Source organism: Magallana gigas, chromosome 1 (assembly GCF_963853765.1).
Source record: "Magallana gigas chromosome 1, xbMagGiga1.1, whole genome shotgun sequence".
Lineage (NCBI taxonomy): Eukaryota > Metazoa > Mollusca > Bivalvia > Ostreida > Ostreidae > Magallana > Magallana gigas.
In genome coordinates this window covers 10,050,785-10,072,600 of record NC_088853.1, presented here as the reverse complement: position 1 = coordinate 10,072,600, position 21,816 = coordinate 10,050,785, and the positions used below count along the sequence as shown (strand labels likewise).

The 21,816-nt window shown below is 32.4% G+C and overlaps 1 protein-coding gene across 1 annotated transcript; it reads left to right on the top strand.

The window, feature by feature from the left end:
- The first annotated feature begins 268 nt into the window (after nucleotides 1-268).
- On the top strand, nucleotides 269-20,605 carry LOC136275535 (multiple epidermal growth factor-like domains protein 10). Its single transcript, XM_066085027.1, has 9 exons — nucleotides 269-488; nucleotides 3,050-3,292; nucleotides 7,833-8,162; nucleotides 8,444-8,584; nucleotides 16,871-17,011; nucleotides 17,159-17,299; nucleotides 17,389-17,517; nucleotides 20,325-20,465; nucleotides 20,550-20,605. Exons 3-9 carry the CDS (start codon nucleotides 8,006-8,008, stop codon nucleotides 20,603-20,605), a joined length of 906 nt encoding a protein of 301 aa, XP_065941099.1. The 5' UTR covers nucleotides 269-488; nucleotides 3,050-3,292; nucleotides 7,833-8,005.
- Nucleotides 20,606-21,816: the final 1,211 nt, after the last annotated feature.

The following is a 21,816-nucleotide window of genomic DNA, read 5'->3' as shown; positions in this document are numbered from 1 at the left end:
TTCACAAATCAAATCCGATTATAACCTACAAAACGTAAAACAATCCGATAATTTATAGTCTTTTATCTTTATTACTCGTTCCCTGGTTATCGTTTATCAGATACCGGTTAATAAAAGACAAATTATATTCATTTCTGGTATATCAAACGGTCATTTAGATTATCTGGAGGTTATTGATAACAAATAAAACATTTATTTTGCTCATTAGTTTCACCAAAAGCATTGTATTGTGAAATTAAAACAAGTGACATACTTTTATACAGATGATCTCTCCTTCAAAGCGGTCGCATCCCAATCAAAGATAGCCCCAGGTCAGCCAATTGCGTATGCAGCAAGTAGCGCAGTTGATAGAGAAATATTTACGTGTACGAGGGCAGATGAAATAGGAAGGACTGCACCGGACAAAACCACGTGGTGGAAAGTAGATTTAAATGGAACATTCAATATTTTCAACATAAACATCTTGTTTAAGAACTACAAAAACTATGGTATGTACCATTTTAATTGTACACATTCTGAGAGCTGCTACTTGTACGCAAGTTGAATTGTGCTCTGTTCAGTTTCAGTCTGATTAAAATCAAACCTCCCATTCGCTCCTTTGTTTTGATGGTCGCGTGGAAGGTCTAAAGAAGTTGCGTTAGGGTTCACGCGCGAGTGACCTTATGCAGTCAATTTTCTTAATCAATTAGGTTCACTTCCACGCGACTATCAACAGAAAGGAGCTAGTAAAAGGTTTGATAATAATCAGTCTGAGTTCAGTTCATGAGTAGTTCTGTTGCATGAAGTGATCGATGTCTGATTGTTTTCATCTCATATCAACCTGTACTAAGATTTTGAGTTTTCATCAACAATGTAATCCAAGTGTCATATCGTAATATTTTTTCGAAAATTCAAAATCTTGAATTTGATGTTTGCCAAAAATGATTAGAACTCATTCTTGATGCTGTTATTTCAATTTTAACACCACACATTCGGAGAGAAATGATACGTTCAACGTCAGTTGTCCTTGCTACAATTATCCATTTTAAAGTTGTATGATGATACATTCAAAAGTTATTATGACTAAACATTTAATTAAATAGGTCTGTTTTACAGTAACAAATTTTAATTTTCGTTGTATTTGACGAATTGCACAAAAAACTTTTGGGGTTTAAAATGAAAATCAGCATTTCGTAAACCTCTTATCATCGTACTAAATGAACGAAAAGTTTATATTTAAACAATAGAATGACTTTTTCAATTCATGGGGGATATAAAATTGGCGACACTGCAGAAAAAATTACCCGCGTTAGTTGTTATGTAATTTTTTTATCGCTACCTACATAACCCGCATGAATCATTTAAGAAAAAAAATATTTTTAATATTTACATCTTTCTTTTAACAAATAAATAAATTGATTGTAAAAAAAGTAAGTAAAATTAGCTCGCATATTGTTCATGTACATCAGAGCGTTAAAGAAAAGCCGAATGTCTTCTACAGGAATTTGAATCAGACATCAGCATGGTTTTCTCATGCAGTCAGTGATTCTGAAGGTTTCGCCAATCGATAAACGGGGCGTGTTGGTTTCATTCCTGTCGGTTTTTACAGAACTACATGTATGAGTGTACAATCAAATTTCGTATGAAATAGAGGGATTAATTCCTGATGAATGTAAATATTTAAACAATAAAATGCTTTGTTTTGGTGATGCATGCGGGATTTGAAGGTGGTGACATTGCAGAAAAAGTACATAACCCGTTATCACAGGTTATGTAATTTTTTTCTGCAATGATCGCTACCTTTATAACTCGCATAGATTGTTTATTTTTACATCTTTCTTTTTAACTTATTAATGAATTGATTATAAAAAGGAAGCAAAATTCACTAAATTACAGTGAATGTACATAACATAAAAGAAAAAGCCAAATTGTTTCCTGTCAAACTTTGAGTCTGACATAATCATGATAATATTGTTGACTCCGTGATTTTTTTTAAACCACGATAGCTTTCGGATAAACAGGGCGTGTCGTTTTCAGTCGTGTCAGTTCTTGTCAGTATTGTGATCCTTCTGTTGTTATTCTTTAGACTTTTGAAATCATAAGTCAGTTGGAGTTTTATGATATTTATTAAGCACTGTAATCGTATAGTGGTATAAAAGCAATATAAAATCAATCTGCTATCAGTCTAAAAATCCATCTACTAATTATTAATCAAATCATAAGTATAAAAATCAGTAATATAAAATAAGCAATTGTTAGGATATCATTTCTGGTCACAGTTCATAAGTGACTTATAACAAAGTCCATTGTTAAAGGTTAATTACAATTAAGAGTCTTGCATTCGTTGACCGCTTTCCAAAGTCCAATCATCATCGAGAGTTTTATTCTTCCTAGTCATTCCGCTAAAACCACGAGTTCTAACTACGCAGTTGTCCCTTTCGGTCAATGACCTTTAACATTATTCACTATACACCTATTTCGTATCGAGCGCACAACAAGCTAATGACTTAACGTAAAGCAGAATACAATCATAAAATAATATTTCATACATATACGGCTATCTGGTTACAGTATCAGCTGCTGTTAGTTTCGACCAATCGAAAAGGTAGTTAAACACAGTGTCGTATTAAATCCAGGGAGGTTTCTCTGGGAAAAGCATTATTGGTAGGAATTTTCCTGCTATGTTTTTGCGGTACACATGAATTTTTTTTTTCAATTCTCAATTGCATTATATAGATGTTTATCAGAATGTCATGATTTTATAGGAAATAATATAGACCTTTGAAAAGTGTTATAGGCATCCTAGAAAATAGTAAGGGCATATTGAATGTCGTTTTTCTCTATTTAAAATATTTTACATAGCAAGGTGAACTCAAAAACGATTTGAAATGCCGTCCTAGAGATCTTGTATAAAAGACAGAAATTTATATTTTTTTATTGTATAAAAATGGTGCAAATGAGAAGTTTGATACTCATTTAAAATCCACTTTTACTTGACACATACATACACACATCCTTCATCTCTCTCTCATAAACATAAACGACGAATTAAATACTTGGTTTTGCATAGACAACCGTCAAAGGGGACGACTTGCTGGATTCTCACTGTATGTATCCAACACTGGTGCAATACAAGGTTCCACTTTATGTTACAAGGACGGACCACAGTTACCGCCCCTGAACTTTACCACAGAATGTATAGAATCCGGACGCTATGTGATATTTTACAACGAGAGATTTGATGGAGTCTCCTACCCTACAGGATATGAACTTACTAATGTATTTACTGAGCTCTGTGAAGTCATTGTAAAAGGTATGTTTTTTTTATATCATGTTACTTAAATGTTCTTTCTTGTTCCTTATTTATGAAAACCTACCATTGATTTCCTGTTTAAGAATTTGAAAAGACATTTATCCTAAAAATAAATTATTTTAGCAGTATCAATTTTATCAAATACATTTACCGAAACAACGTTCAGCAAATTACAAACATTATCAATACTGCATGTGCGCGACATCTGTGAGATATAATATCATACATGCTCAGATAAAAAAAAAACAATCTAAAAGGCCAGAATCCTAGCCTCAGTGAAATTCACCGTGAAATAAGAGGACGGTATAACAAATGTATTGTCGAATCATCATTGTTCGTGTGGGACCAGTGTTCGTGGTTTTAGTGAGTAACCATTGCCAACGAATATACATCCCCATGACGTATATACAAGCATTTGTTAAATAGTTATCAGAATTATCCTTAAATTGCAATCAACGAAATTACGTCCCTGCGAACCAGGCTACCCAAGAATATTAACCCCCACGAAAAAGAAAATGATTCAACATTATTTAGTTTATCGCCCTCATCTTCAAACTACAGAAGAAATACAAAATACCGAGAAAAACATTTCTTTATGACAATTCTGGCCCCACCATAGGGTCTAAAACCCTGAGCAAAGTGCAATGAATTTTACAATTTAGGTGAAAAGCTTCGTGGAAACCATAATCGGGCATTGCCTTCACTCCCGCTGCAGAGTAGAGAAGAATATTTTCTAAGATTGGTCCTACCGTATTGGACTGAACTTCTGACAAAGGTATCATGAATTTCACAATTTTGAGATAAGGCCTGGTGGAAGTTTTGATTATATCATGCATGTAGTGTTTCTCAAACATATATTGAAGTAGAGATAAATATTTCCTAAGATTTAATATTCTGGCCCTTTAACAATTGTAGTTGTGCCTGTGCCAAAAAAAAATATTTATATTTGTTCCGCCCTAGACCTGAGGCCATGAATTTATATATTATGCTTCTAAGACATCATAATTATGCATTTTAATTTTTCCGTACTACATGTATATACGCATAGAATATTTTCTAAGGTTCAATACATTTTCACTTTCTAGCCATATTGACTGCACCTCAGAACCTGAGCCCCTGACCCAGTGGTCATGAATTTCACAATTTCGGTAGAGGGTACATGTATTATGGACATAATTTTCACGCATTTTGTTTTTCTTAAACATAAATATGGGAAAAGAGAAGCGTTTTCTTTTCTTACATTAAATACATTTTCACTTTACGGTCATATTTACCCCCGACCAAGGGCCTGAACCCTTGACCAAGGGGCTATGCATTTCACAATTTAATAGAGACATTCCAGTTTATCAAAAAAGTGTGCTTAGTTTCTCTACTGAATGTCCAGTAGTTGCTTACATATGCAGAATATTTAAAAAAAATTGCACCAGTTTTACAAGTTTTACCAAAGGTTTATGGTCCCTGTGGTAGGGGTAATAAAAATTACAATTCTTAAGTCACTGCCCCTTAGAGATGTAAGACACTAAATTTAGATATCGAAATTTTTGTTTTGCATCATATTATTGAATGCGGCGTAGGCCTATACATAAACAATCAATTAAAAAAAAACAAACAAACTATGATTCCTTTCTGTATTCGACTAAAGCTTAATTATATTGCAATTATAAACGATTAAAAAAATACATATCTGATCGAAGGGGATGTTTTTCTTCTATATTTTCTTTCTAAAATCACGTGCAGGTGAGAAAAATAAAATGTTCATATCGAAAATTATATCTGTCCCATCAAATCCCTCTATTAAATTCTATGAAACTCATTCGAGATTCGAAATATAAAAGTTGGGATTCGAGATTCACTATACAAATTAAAACATGAAATCATGAAACTGAAAACCTATATCCTTACAACATCAAACTTGTTTGGTTTTTTTGGGAGTGGATTTTAATCAACTCTCCTATGCAGTTACTCTGGCGACCAAAACTGAAACAGTGTTTGGACCAAGCACAAATCATCACCACTGACAAGAGTTAGTTCTTGAAAATAATCGATAAATTCGATGTAATGTACGCTGAAGCATTTTTTAAAAAGGAAACTTATTTATAGATACCTAAGAAAGTTTTTGCAGTCGTATGTATTTCTACGCCAGAGTTCAATCTAATCTCGTTCAACCATCGGCTGTCTCCGTATATCTCTGACAAGCAGAGAGTCAGTCTATATTTAGAGGTCGCATCATCAAGCTATCACGTGACCTGGTATCTTTTACTTGATTAACAGAGATTAACGGATACAGCCGAGCATCTTGTTGAACGAGACTAAGGTGTATTTCTGGTTGGATCCATACACTTCTTGAAATATTTAGAATACCGATACATAGTTTAATGAAATCAATTCTATTTTTAAATATTACACAACATGATTCATCAGAGGTTTTCTCGAAATTCTTGTCGGAAAAGTCCAAGGATCCATATTATAAAAATGTGCGTAATTCAAATAGAGATTATAAACTACTTGCCAAACAAAAAAACATATCGTTGATTTTAAGATAAATAATAATCGATAAAATCAACTCCCGTCAGTACTTCAGTACTTTGATTTTTCATGCAGCAGCGTAATGATCAAGTGTGGAGCTGGTTTCCAATGTATATTGTTTCAGTTTGAGAGTTAAACTTTATGTAAAAAAAGTAAGTGAATATCATATTTTATAATTAAATATCATCCACACATGCTCTGAACTACAACTGATTTGTTAACATGGGTATATTTTACCTTCAAAACGATTAAATCAGTTTTTGTACCTTTTATTTTCAGAAGGGGTGGGGGGAGGGCATACTCTGAGGTCTATTTCCTGTATTTTTACTATGTGAATTTAATAAGCTTCAAATCATTGTTAATAATCTAGGATATTCATGTATACTGTTTAGACACAATCTATGTTTTAGTTTATATAGTTTGATTAGCATATGTTCATTTAATACGGATTTGTAAGATAACTGTTTATCAATTCAATAATATAAAAACAACATTGCACCCAATGGTACTGTACAATATATATCATAAGATACAAAATATTACTGTTAGATATAATGATACAAAATGATATTGTAACATATGTTATAACATTGTATCAAGATATGATTTTGTATCATGTGATATGATTTGGTACTGTATCGTGTTATACATTATTGTTTCTGATCACATCATCCAATATGTTTATATACAATATATGATAAAATATATATAGGATCTCTCATGATTTGGGAATGTATATGTTTTTTATCCAAAGAGTTGTGCGTTTCCTATCCCCAAGCCTTGGCCAGGGTATAGGAAAAATCATATACCATCGCAAATCATGAGAGATTCTTTTTATCACTTGTTTTACCCCAAGTTAAACCTCAATCATTTGTTAAACCTCAATCTTTCTGTAAACATTATAATTGTGAGCAGCACAACACATTTACTACAAAACGTCAACTACTTTACTCATGAAAAAAGTTCCTTGAAGATTATTGTATAGTTTTATCAATCTATATATAAAAAACTGAAACAGTACTAAATGGTTCACATTTATAACTCAACGCTTTTCAACTGAATTATTTTGTTTCTTTTTCATTATACGCCAATAATCTGCCTAAAGCTACGTTATGTTCAATTATGACGTCACGTGGCGTAAGAACACACAGAGGTATATCAACATTATCCCATGAGTAATATCTACCGTATATTGAGATAAATATGTGGTAAAGTATCATATACATGTAATACAATATTTTGTCACAAAGTACATCATTATTTTAAGGTTTTTAAAACTTATAAATTACATGGTATGATATCGTATTGCATGATAGAAAATCATATTATGCATAACATGATTTGCATCATACAATACAATGTGATTTTATATAACATTGTATCATATGATACATCATCATGTGATATAATACTTAGCAAATTATATAATACAATATCAAATGAAACAATACTTGATTTATTTCGTTACTATATTTCATAAGATCATATGATTCAACACGAAGTGCCGTTATTATATATTATATAATTCAATATAATGTCAAGCAATACAATATTATATATATATATATATATAATATTGTAGCATATAACATATTTGTGTATCATATTATACAAAACTATATGATAGGAGTCATGCTATATCATAAACAATAAACACATCTATCAGGCAAGTTTAAAAAAATGTTTTTCAGTGCGGAAGAATACACACCAGCTAGAAATATAACTAAGATTATCGAATCAACCAATGTTATTACAACCTTAATTATTTAAACTTTATTGGCTAATTCATCAAACCACATTTAACCAGTATATAATCATAATATGACTTTTGTAAGCAAGAGCATGTTCGGATTATCTTTAATTAGACCAGTATGTTTCGCAAGGATACAGGTTTTCTGATCCATGATTTGATTATTTATATTAAATATTGAATCTCGTATATGAAATCTTGTTTCCTAAATGAGCCCTCTGTGCTTTCGTATCTCTAACTATTATTTCACAATGATTTCAATAGGTTGTAAACAACTTGGTGTGTATGGCAGTAAATGTGATATTCCGTGCCCAGTCAAGTGTAAAGGTAACACATGTCACATACTACGTGGAACATGCTTTGTCTGTGAAAATGGAGTATACGGCGGTTACTGTAACTTGTCGTGTCCAAACAGCTGTAAAGACAACATATGTAACATGCAAAGTGGAGCATGTTTGGAGTGTGAACATGGGGTATATGGTAGATACTGTAATCTATCGTGTCCCATAAACTGTAAAGATAGCACGTGCCATATACACCGTGGGACATGTTTTGCATGTAAACCTGGATGGACTGAAATGTACTGTGATACAAGTAAGAGAACCTATAATTGATGTATATGTAATTTAAATAACTAGATTATTTCATCTATCTAGTTACATGTATTTAATAATAAATCATGTTAATATGATATTTTGCAGAAAACATATTTTACAAAACCTGATATTTTACCAAGTTAGATTATATTCAATAGAAAAAATATCTGAATATTCCTTTAAAAATAAGTCAATAATCAAATAATCACATGTAGAATGCACCTTTAAAATAATAATAATGCTACAATTATGTTTTTCTTTGTTATCCATATAACACAGAATGCAGAGAAGGATGGTACGGTGACAGTTGTAGACATCAGTGTTCAGGACATTGTAGAGACGGTGTAGCTTGTAATCACGTGACTGGTCGGTGTGACAGAGGGTGCGATGCTGGATGGACAGGAACTACGTGTGAGAAAGGTAAATACGCCAAATGTTGTATGCTTACTATTTTCTTTATTATTGTTTGCAATTTCTTCATTGTTTTTTAGGGAGGGGGGGGGGTGAAGAAAGTAACAAGAAACGTTTGGACCTTGTTGTGTTAAGCTCACCTAAATTGAATGTTGAAGTGAGCTTTTTTGATCACCTGTTGTCCGTCGTAAGTACGTATTTCTGTCTGTCGGTCATTTCGTCTTATTGTCGTCTATCCAACTGTCTGTAAACTTTTAACATATTTCACAACTTCTTAAGGTCAATTAGACTAAATATGATAAAACTCGGTATCAAATTTAATGCAATGGGAAGGAATTCTGAATTATTTATTTTAAACAATCCTTTTTAAATGGTAGATACTAATGGAGCAGTTAAAGGACATATCGCATGTTTTTCAAATTTTGGAATTTAAAAAAAAATCATTCTATACTCATTTAAAATGAAGTTTATTGACGTTTTCATAAAATATTCTTCCTAATTCGTGGGTTTGAAAGCGATGAAATTCAAATGTCGCGATATGCATATTTTCTTTCTCGATCTACCCGCCATGATGTGTGACGTCATATGCAACCTCGAGCGAGAAGGTGCTGTTAGCCATCTTTGTAATTGGATTAGATTTAAACGACAATTAAACTAATTATCACCTATTAAATTGCCGATAACGGGACATGATGGTGTTCTGTGCCTCCTGCGGGTGATTTAGCCACCGCTAATGGGGATTTCGACTGGGTTTTGTTTAAGTTTCCCTTACGAAAGTATGCGGAAATCTTGTGACAAATAGGGGTCTATCTGTCGACGAGAGGATTTATGAATAAACATTCAATTCATATATTGTTAATTATATGGTACTTTTTTGTAATTAAAGTTTCATAAATAAATCGTATTCATTTCTCAAAAAGAAAAAAATAGAAGTTAATGCACAGGGGCCTGTGTAAAAACGCAAGTTCATCGGAGAAAAATAACGAGAGGGGACGCCATTTTGGATACCGCCTCGCTTCATTAGCTGTTTTCTTATTGTTAAACTATACGTTCATGTATGCATCGGTTTTGTATACATGATTTTTTCATACATACATGTAGCTCACCTCTGCAGAAATCATAATTTTAATACGGTAGGTGAGATTTCTGTGAGTTTTATTTTTTGTGGGAGAAGTCATGGATCGAGTTGTCGATATTGATTGTTTACGCGAGAAATAGACACAGTTTGTTGATATACATTTATACATAAATGGATAAAAAAAATACGGAGATGGGATCTTACAGAAATAAACAATAATTAAGGAAAACGTTCTTGCCTGCTTTTATAATCCAGTGTAATAGAGAGTAAACAACCTTAGAAAGTTGTGATCAGTTACTGCCGAAGAAACAAACTTCTTGTGCACCACAGTTTTACAATAATGAACATTCTGAGTCGTTAGGAACGCCAAAAACCAAGACTGTTGTAGATTTTAATAAATAAACACCTTTAACAAATTTATTTGAGCTACCATCCTTACTATGTTGTGTTTACAATGTTTACACGTCGATCAATTTGATCGTCATTGCCGACTTCATCGTCGCTTTTTCGGCAATATCATCGTTTTTTATCCGTACTAGTGGCTCAAACATGTACGACTGAATAATAAGATTCTTTTAATTTAGTCAGCATGTAAACAAAAATAACTTACATGGTGAATGAATGTCAAAATTTAAAGAAGATAATGCTTATCCTACAATTTGTTTACAATCAGCTGTTCGAAGAAGGTCGCATGTGACGTCACTGTACCACGTGACACGCTATCTAATTAACGAGTTTTTTAACGATCGGGGCAATAATTTAAATTGATATTATGGCTAATTACCTCTTTTATACCGTTAACAAACTGTTAGGAGTACTTATTAGATACACAAGGAAGCCAAAGAGTGTAAAATGTCGTATACTTTAGAAACATGCGATATGTTCTTTAAGAAAAATATTCCCCTAAGGAACTTCACCAGAAATGCCAATATTTACAAAAAGTTTTTGTTAAATACATGAATATTATGTTTTGTTTAATCACGACCAGGATTAATACTGAAGCCTCTAGAAAGGTTTAAAGTTTATCATAGAAATATATATTGAAAATGTTTACAGATCTTCTTTAAAAGAACTACAATGCTACAATTTGTGAGATAACTATTTGTAAGATTTTAATGCAAGCATTCTCTAGTAGTGTAGACTCTTAGTGATTTGCATCATGACCTCCAAACAATATTAAGGCCAAAAGGGTTGACATTTCAATGTAGAAACATGTATGATGTTCAAAACCTTTTCTTCTTCTTTTGAACCACAAATTGCTACACTTTGTGATATTACCATGCAAACATCCTCAGATATCTTTCTAAAGTTAAAAAAACCCTTTAAACCCTTATGCTATTATCGCGACTCCAAAAGAGGTTCAATGTTCAGAATGAAAATGTATAGGGACTTTTTTATCTTCTAAAAGTCTACAACTTTACAAATAGTGAAAACATTATGCAAACATCCTCATGTAGTGTAACTGATACGTTTTTAAAATCATAACCTTCATATCCAACACCAGGGCCTAAAGGGAAATTTAACTTTCAGTGTAAAAGCATATATCATAAATGGAATATGTTTAAAAATATTTTTCTTAAGAACAACAATTTGTGATATCACTATTCAATCATACCTAGACAAAATGCAAGTTTTAAACTGCGACCCCCATACTCATACTCCAGCCCTGAGGGGTGTGAAAAGTTCAACATAGAAATAAGTAAGGAAATAGTTTATTATAATGACTTGTGTATGTTATTAATTACAAATTAATTTTACAGATATAATGTCTATACACCCGACCCAACAGACCTAAGAATTACTCTAAAACTGTCAAATAGTGAATACATACGAGTGTTTTAGTTGTAAGGTTGCTTTGTCGAATGTTTCTGTCTCAAGTTGTATAATTAATATATAAAGTGAGCAATTTGGCGGGAGTAGTTATATATTAGATCAGTGAACAGAGTACTATAATTGGTAACATTGAATCATAGTTAAATTATATCCAATTCCATGAAATAAGTGACTTCTCTTCTGGACATGTAATAAAAAATACTTTTCATGATGCAGCTTCAATTTTATTCAAGTCACATAAAATACATATCCTGTTCTCCTCTGTAGCAATTTGTCTCAATCTTTAGGGGAAGTACACAACATCTATAGCTAAACATTGCAATTTTGATCTGATGGGTTTTGTGAGAATTAGTGTAATGCATTTTTCGACGGAGTAACTTGATTTAAATAGGATATTTGTTAGAGATTTTGGTACATCGTGAATATTTTTAAGCCATTCTTAGGTTCGGAATCCAAGCGATTTGACTGCGTTGATTTTTAGATTAGGGATCTCAAGGCACGTCCTCAGGACTTGGTTAGGTTTTTAGCATTCACTTTAGAATAACGGTATTTTTCCCCTTGAAAACCACTTCTAAGTATTTCTAAGACCCCTCATAGTCCAGATAATTTTCTTTTAGATGAAAGTTAAAGTTGATACTTTTTATTTAAAGTAAACCGAAAGTAAACCTTGGATTTTTTGCGAAAAAAATTCGTAATCGCCATTTTCTGCACCAGACGTGGACGGTATCCAACATGTATTGCATGTCTTTTTCTGAGTGGGAAATCAAATTAATATCATCAGCGTATAGAAGCAGACTTTGGTTGTAGTTGTTCATGCAATTTGGACTCCTTTTTAAATGTATTTAATTTCACGACTAGATCGTTTATAAATAGGGCGAAAATATAATGGGGATAAATTTTCTCCTTGCCGAACTCTAACAATGCAACCGAACCAGTGATTAAACTCGTCGTTTAGCCGAACAAAAGATTCTATGTTTGAAAAAAGAGATTTGATAGTGTTGTAAAAGTTGCCGTCAGATCTATTTGTAAGAAGAAAATACTAGAGTAATTCTCGATCTACAGTGTGAAACGCTTTTTGTTGGTCAATGAATATGACAAAAGTTGATTTATTGTTCTAAATGATACTGTTAAAGGGAATGATGTAATCCAGACACGAAATATGACTATGAAACCTCCTTTCCTTATCTATTTAGAGCTTGTTGTCTTCTAAGTACGCGGTAAGTCTGTTGTTTAGGAAGGAACTGTAAATCTTTCAGACTTATTCCTCTGTAATTCAGTGGAATTCTGGGGTCCGGGATTTGTCTTTAAAGATTAGGCAGATGATTGCATGATGTCATATGAACAGTGTTATGTTTGCATCGAATATTAATTTTGTGCAACATTTTCAGATTTAAGACTTTATAGGGCAGCTCGTCAATTCCTGCGGGTATAAAGGTCTATGATTTGTTTACGTACTTTATATCTATCTACCAGTGTTTGGTTGGTAAAATGGGTCTAGCATACGGCGTTCTAAGTGATCTCTATGATTAAAGGCCTGGAAATGAATAAGGTTTTTATACCCCCCGCAAACGTCTGTCCGTCCGTCTGTCTGTTCAATTCGTGTCTGGTCCACATCTTTCCATATCTTTCTTATGGAGAAACATTGAAAGTTCTAACTTCACACAAAGATTGCTTATGACCTAAGGGTGTATCATGTTCTTGACCTTAAGTCATTTGGGCAAGGTCAAGGTCACTGTCAGAAAAAACGCAAAATTCGTGTCCGGTCCATATCTTTTTAATGGAAAACATTGGAAGTTCTTACTTCACACAAAGTTTGCTTATGACCTATGGGTGTGTCATAACCTTGACCTAAGGTCATTTGGGCATGGTCAAGGTCACTGGCAGAAAAAAGTGCAAAATTTGTGTCTGGTTCATATCTTACTTATAGAGAAACATTGGAAGTATACCATTAATTCAACATTTTTATATTGAATGGCTGTTTGACATGTGGAATTTTGTTTGATTCGAGTCATGTTTGTTAACATAAGGATGCAAATTCAAATGTCCTCATGCAATAACAGTTAACTTGAACTTAAATGAAATTTAATAATAGAATAATAGTTTGTGTACTCATATGAGCATTAACAGTTTTAAATCAAAGTACTGAAGAACTGTTGATTTTGTCAATGTTTATGTATTTTAAAATCAAAGATATGTTGTTTTGCATGACAAGTACATGTCGTTTCTAATTTTTATTTGAATTACGCACAATTTTATAATATGAATGTTTGGACTTTTTCGACAAGAATGTCGAGAAACCCCCATATGAATCATGTTATTAAATAATATTTTAAGATAACATTAATTCAACCAAACTACATTTATGTATCAGTAATAGAAACATTTCTCGAAAATTGTATGGATCCAAGCAATATTGAACTCTAGTCTCGTTCAACCAAACGCTTGGCTGACACCATAAATCTCCGAGAAGCTAGAGAGACTTTCTGCTTGTCGGAGATTTACGGAAACAGCCGAGCGTCGAGTTGAACGAGACTATATTGAACTCTGGCGTAGGAATACATACGACTACAAAAAATATCTAAATTATTCGTACCATTTAAAATCTGACTATTATCAAGGTATTTATGAATAAGTTTCCTTGAAAAAAATTGCTTTCGCATACATTATATCGAATTTATCAATTATTTTCAAGAACTAAGTCTTGTCAGCAGCGATGATTTGTGCTGAGGTCCAAACACTTTTTCACTTTCGGTTTGTCTGCGTGACAGCATAGGAGAGTTGATTAAAATCAACTCCCAAAAATAGATCAGTTGTTTTTTTTTTTTATAGAAAATGGACGGTGAAATAGATTCATCCAATATTTTCTATAATAGAAAAAATACATGAGTTATGATTTTTTCTTAGCGGGGGGTATCAGTTGTAAGCTTGCTCACTGTACATCTAGTTCCTTTACCCATATAAAGTGTACGAAGTTTGGTGAACATATCATGCGAGGCTTTTCTTTGAATCTTGCTTAAAAGGCTGAAATGGACATACATACATACACACGCACGACAGCTTTATCTCCTTTGCAACAAGTTTTAATTATATATAGCATTTTGGATAAATTTTGTTTATTAAATATATCTTTAAAATGATTGCTATAGAGTAGAATTGGTTGTTATGGAGCTCAGCCATTGATTTTCCCCGATATAACTCATTCAATTACAATGTAAGCTTATATAAATTTAGCATTTGCCACATATATTTATCATTTTATGCTAATTATTTAATACATGAATTTATTTAATTGTTCATTCATGAATACATACATATTTTTACTGAAAATGACTTTTATTGAAAAGTTTTTCAACAACAAATGAAAAGAATGCTTCAACTTTTTCACATTTTCTTGAAAATATATAGGAATAATAAAAAGCTATTTCAGTTTTTACTTCATCTTGGTGTGATATGTGTTCATTATACCTGTTTTGGGAAATTTTCTGAAGCTATGTAAACGGCCATATTTGTGTCGCCTTGGTAGCATAAAGCATTTAATGCAATACAATTTTAAAACTAAATGTAACACGAGGGCCGGGATTTCTTGCACCTTGGTAAACTTAAAAAACCAAATGATAATTGCCATTGTGTAATTGTGGATGTATGAAACTACTACTGTATATCAGGTTAAAATCGCGGTACATTAAATTCGCGGAAAACAAAAATTGTAAACATAAAACTTAAACCCGATCATGATTATCGGTACATGATACATGTACAATAACCCAGAGCAAAAAAGACAGAATTATTTTTATTATTATTATTTTTATCTCGGTTTTATTTTCAGAATATATTTTGTTGAAAAACAATTATAGTTATATCTTATGAAATTATTTTCGATAAAAACAGCGGTTTGGGTTATAAATACCCGTACATAATTATTGTTCGGTTAATACAACAGTTTCTTTAAGTGCACCCCACTTCTATAATGGAAAGATTGCTTCTGTCAATTGAGTTTCACATCTTTTCACGTGCCAGGCACTCATGAATAGCTTGCATTTATAAACGCTCTGAGAGGCAAATCACTTTGAAATTTACCAATAGTACTGGGCAGACAGAATTTAGTCGCGTATTACCTCACGTGGCTTGGGTACCTGTCAAGTGTCATGTTTGATTACTGCAGTTCTTTTTTTATATATAATAGGAAGAATGTGCTTAATAAAGATAGGTTTTGCACAATATTTGCGAAATTATTGGTTATTCTCTTTGAAGAAGTTACTAAAAAAACGAATTGTCTCATGTATGTCTTGTTAGATTTAAAGTGGAATGCTACACCAAAATTATAGATTGCCTTGTTCAAAAAAGAATATATGCCCTTAAGTTTTCTGTAGGAATTGTTTTGTATTTTGTACGAAAAGGTGGAAAATCTGTTTGGTTGCAAGTAACTCACTGAGGAGTTTAAAATTTGATGTGGTTAAATGCATGATATTAATATCTAATAAACCCTAACCAGTAATGTCAACAAGATGTTTAAATTTTTTTAATATTGTTAATGTCAATAAAACACATCTTGTGTTCATATTTTTCTAACCTATGGATAAAGTTTTTTAAAGAGACGTGCCCTATGGAGAAGAAATACAAAACAATCACTTTTTAAAAAGAAATTGAATCAAATTGACAACATTTTAGAAATATTGCTAAATGATTGCCTTACATTTCCTTTCTATAGAACATTTTCCTTTATCCAAAGGTTTTATATGTATTACAGATGCTTCCATTTCAATTTGAGCTTTCCTGGCGTCATAGTTTTTGAGAAGAAAGTTTAAAGATTTCCTCTATATATTCCTATGTGTATCAAAAGAAGTTATTTATTTTCATAAATATTTTTTTATTAAAAAAGAAAAGAAAAACGTCTTATTGACATTACTGGATAAATATTTACATCATGCATTTAAAAATGTTCTGATGAGTTATCATCCATAAGGTATATTTTAATTTTAACTGACAAGTTATTATTGTGGGAAAAAAAAATCAAAAACATACATTCATATTCGATAAACAAGCCCGAAATAGCAATCATGGGAGTAAGGTAATGCACACGCTTCCGCGGATCAAAGTCATGAATAATTTGCATCAAAATATACTTGCAATAAAATAATATTGAATGAATACGTAAAGAGTGAATATATTTACTGTGAGTTTATTTAGAGAATACATAGAAGTTAAGATTTGACAAATGTTGAATAAAAAAAATGATTGCATTCGTTTCTTTAGGGGGCGATTTTATTTTTTATTTATTGTTTTTTTCAATAACAGTGGAATGATTAACTTGGTAACTCAGATACATTGGGAATTTTTTCCCTTTAGTTTCTTAATAAATTTCATATAAATATAATCTGTTACAGAATGTGATGACGGAAACTATGGTTATGGTTGTAACAAGAACTGTAGTGGTCACTGTCGTGATGAATTTCCCTGTAACAAACTGTCTGGTCAGTGTGACGGGGGTTGTGATCCTGGATACACAGACGCTAACTGCAGGAAGAGTATGCTACTATAAACAAAAACATATAAAACATTTACGTTGTTTAATGATATCACGTCTAACGCTATAGTTAATAAGAGCAATGATCAATATGTTACGTAATGAGTAGTTTATCGGTATTGAAGATATATGTTGTTTTTTAATATAGAATGTACACCAATGTATTTTGGACTGGATTGTAAAGAACGTTGTAGTAGCCATTGTAAAAACAATGGACATTGTAACCATGTCAGTGGAAGATGTCCTGATGGATGTCAGGATGGGTACATGGACGAATATTGTAATAGCTGTAAGAAAGCTACATTATCATTATAAAAAGACGTTTTTAAACATTGAATTGCTTAATTTTTATATAACATTTTTTTTTGAGAATTACAGCTTGCAAAGCCGGGTGGTATGGGAAAAACTGTTCTTCTCAATGTCCTCAAAATTGCAATGGGACATGCTTTCCTATAGATGGGTTATGTAAAGATTGTAAAGAAGGTTCAAACGGTGTTTGCTCCGAAGGTAATTATCGATAACCTTCGAAAGATATCTATGTGTCCATATTGATTTACAGTATTGGAATGTAACTACATGAGTTTATCATATCAAAAGATATAATCAGTATTCTTAACTAGATCTCGCTACGAGTAACGAGTAGGTCTTCCTTTCGATTAGTTTTATCTAATTCGATGAAATATCGATACACCCTGCCAAAATGACATCTTGTTAAAACTAGGTTTTTTGTCTTGGGACCAGAAACGGACGAACGGAAGTAATTAAATAAAATAAAAGCTGATTTTTCCTGGACATTTGCCAAGTGTATATCTCTGTTTATAAGGCTAGATGAAACACCAAGGAAGTTTGTTAAACGTGTGAAAATCATGAACTGATTGAACCCCGGAAGTATGGGTTATGTAAAGATTGTAAAGAAGGTTCAAACGATGTTTGCTCCGAAGGTAATTATCGATAACCTTCGAAAGATATCTATGTGTCCATATTGATTTACAGTATTGGAATGTAACTACATGAGTTTATCATATCAAAAGATATAATCAGTATTCTTAACTAGATCTCGCTACGAGTAACGAGTAGGTCTTCCTTTCGATTAGTTTTATCTAATTCGATGAAATATCGATACACCCTGCCAAAATGACATCTTGTTAAAACTAGGTTTTTTGTCTTGGGACCAGAAACGGACGAACGGAAGTAATTAAATAAAATAAAAGCTGATTTTTCCTGGACATTTGCCAAGTGTATATCTCTGTTTATAAGGCTAGATGAAACACCAAGGAAGTTTGTTAAACGTGTGAAAATCATGAACTGATTGAACCCCGGAAGTGACGTCACATCTTCAACCAAGTGTATACCATTCATATATGTTTATCGTTTCAAAAACTTACAGTGACTAAAATCTCTCTGTTATTTAATTTTTAAAAAGGAAAGCGACGTAAGATATTAGCTATATCTCACCGGAAATGAAAGAGGTTTGCTTATTTAACATTATAACATAATTAAGATGTTAAACTGACGTATTCATTCCATGTAAAATAAATTAGATAAAAAAATAAAAATTATTTTTTAAGTGCTTCCGGTGACGCCCGGACGAATGAAATAAAATAATCTCAACACAGATACGTACACAAGGCTACAATACCACAACGTTTGGTTGTTCAAATCGTCACCGTTTTTTAGATCTCGTAGTGTCATTTTTTTGTGTTTATTTTCTGGACTAGAAACGGACAAACGGCAGTCCTCAGTGAAAATAAAAGTTAGTATGTTTTGAGCATTAGACAACTAAACTATAGGGTTTTTTTGTTTTGTTTTTGTTTTGTTTTGGGTTTTTTTTCAAATTTTCTAAAACTGTCAAAGAAACACATTTAAACTTTCAAACAATCTTTATTTGTTTGAATACTTCCGATGAGAACCGGAAGTGACAATTGACAAAATGCAAAATTATCAAGCCAATTCTGCAAAAAAATTATGGACAAAAACGGAGAATTTTTTTAATAAAGTATTTCGCTGGAAACGGAAGACCAAGAAATGTTAGTATTCGTGAGACCTTTCGAATGAACTCAAGAAAAAGGGGCTAGTCACTTAAATTAATGGCCAAGACACTCGTAAAATCTTTTACACATACCTTAAAAACGATCAAGATTTTGTAATGCAGTATAGAAGCAAAGTTGTTGATCCTAACAATATCAGTTTGTTAAACTCATTGCCACACCTATTGATGACATAATAATGGATTTTAGGGGATAAAATCTTAAATCTTTAATGTGCTGTATTTGAAAAAGCAAAACACTTTGTTAAGCATTTTAAAGGATATTTACAATCGTATACATTATATGACAGGGAGTGGTTGAGGGGTAATTCTGAAATTTCATTGATATTTTAATCGTATCGTTTAAAAATTGAACGGAGGACCTACTCGTTACTCGTAACGAGATCGTATCTAGTTGTTATTATTTTGTTTCTTTTCCTGTATTATTAAGTCTTCCGTTTCAACCGAAGACCTTATTGTTATTGCTCTGTTTATTTTCACCTATTATTATGTTTTTTCTTTAACGTTTTCTCAAAAACGTTTCAGTCAATTTTCATAAAACTTTCAAGACGTATTCAGCACAAAATTTTTAAGAAATTTTCTATCAATTTTCTGATCGTAACCTCCGGTCCCTAGATATTAAAAATTTAATGATTTTGCCTGTTCCAGATACAAATTTGAAATTTTCAGAGATGGTAAATGGTCTTTAGCCGCAGTGTCTTTACCATATACAAACGTCAGAAGTCACTTCTGGTAGTCACCGGAAGGAAATGAAAAACCTCATTTTATTTTTATTTTATTTTTTTTACTGGAATGCTTTATTCAACAGAGACGCTCTCAGAACTTTCAAATATAAAATATTTTTTACAAACGATCAACGCATTCTTAAGATTTTGGGCTTTAAAGTCCCGAAGGGAGAGTCCGCGTAGCTCAGTCGTTAGCGTGGTGGACTTGTACCCAGGCGACCTGGGTTCAGTCCCAGAGTGCCGAATATTTCTTCGTACCTTTTTGCGTTAAGATTGATGATTTTATATTGGAAATGATAGATTTTACTTATTTCCAATTTCATTTGATAAAAAAGCACAATAATAGCGACTTTTGAAGTATAATTTAACTTTAATTATATGTCTATTGAAATTTTTTAAAGAGGGTTAAATGGATGAAGTGTTAAGAAATGATAAAATAAAACGGTGTCTATCGGACTCTGTTGTGATCACTTGAAAACTATGAATGCCCTTTTTGAAATAACGTAAAATGTACCATTGAATTTGGTATTTTATATCCATAGAATGTAGAGGAGGATGGTACGGTGCAAATTGTAGTCAACAGTGTTCAGGATATTGTAAAGACAAAGCCACCTGTAACCACGTGACTGGTCAGTGTGACAGAGGGTGTGATGCTGGATGGACAGGGGCTTCGTGTGAACAAGGTATTTTCTTTCATCTTTTAATATTGTGTTGTGCAGGATATTACAATGCATATGATCATACCAGTTTTAATTATTTCATATCAGTTTTTGCCAAATGGAAGTCGTACGTTTTAGCTCATCCAAGCCGAAAGCTCCGGTGATCTTTTCTGATCACGATTTATATGTTGTTGTAAACTTTCATCTTCTCCAGAACTACTAGGCCAATATAAACCAAACTTGGCATAAATCACTGTACTCTCATAAAATGTAGATACAAGTTTTATCAAACTATACCTCCAGGGTGGGAGGGTGGGACCACCAGTGGGGGGGGGGGTCGAAATTTCTTCATAACAATTAATTTGGTTGAATAATTTATTAATCAATCTTCTTTAATCCTGTCTTTAAATTTCTTTCACTTATTAAAAAAAATTCATTTGTTCATCCATTTTGCATAGAAAGCATAACAATAAAACGCACCATTTAATATCGACTTTTTAAATAATAGGATATTTTGTAGTTACGAATTATTTTCTCGTTATAACAAGATCAGTAGGTGAAGATGAAATAACGATCATGATAGCTATAAAGCCATCTTATCTGAATTGGGAATATAACCCTTGGTTAAAGGGTTCAGATCCCTGAGTAGAGCCAATATGGCCACATAGTTTATAATATGTTCTGTACTTCCACTGTCATTAACTCTGAACCAAATGTATTACTGTTATTTCTGTAATGTCCTTTTCTTACATTGTGAAATTCACTGTCCATGGTACATTAGTTCAGTTTTTTATTGGGGGGGGGGGGGGTAGTGACTCAGTATTTTTTTTATACCTTTATCCGTTGAGCAAAAAAACACCACATAATACAAGCAAAGGTAACACCCAGAAAAGTGTCGAGTTAGGGTTAAGAATCCAAAATATAGCTCAAATGCAAACATAATACTCCCTGACAGGTCCATCTGGGTACTTTGCCTTTGAGGTGGCCTTTAAGGCCTATGGGCATCTTGTTTAAATGCTTGTCTTTATTCATAGCATGTGCCAAGTCTTTTGGAGAAAATTGTCGATACCCATGCAGTCTGCATTGTTTCAATCAGACATGCGACAGATTTAATGGACGATGTCTTTATTGCTGTACGGACGGGTTCCATGGAGAACTGTGTGATACAGGTACATCATAACGGAATAATTTTCTTTTCAAATCAGTTGACTGTGATATCAGTGAAAGAATACCAACAGACAGGTTTTTTTTAAAAAAAATGTAACATTAAGAACATCTTTATTCAAACATGTTTACTAACATTAAACATAAATGATACGCAAATTAACAATATAGTGTTCCTTTTTACAGCACCTGTTATGTGGAATCAAAAAGA

What these genes read in the sequence shown, in the direction of transcription:
- LOC136275535 (XM_066085027.1), top strand. Translation starts at nt 8,006, where the DNA reads ATGCAAAGTGGAGCATGTTTGGAGTGTGAACATGGGGTATATGGTAGA. An exon ending in TGAAATGTACTGTGATACAA is followed by an intron (nt 8,163 to 8,443) that starts GTAAGAGAACCT and finishes CATATAACACAG; the next exon opens with AATGCAGAGAAGGATGGTAC. An exon ending in AGGGGCTTCGTGTGAACAAG is followed by an intron (nt 20,466 to 20,549) that starts GTATTTTCTTTC and finishes ATTTCATATCAG; the next exon opens with TTTTTGCCAAATGGAAGTCG.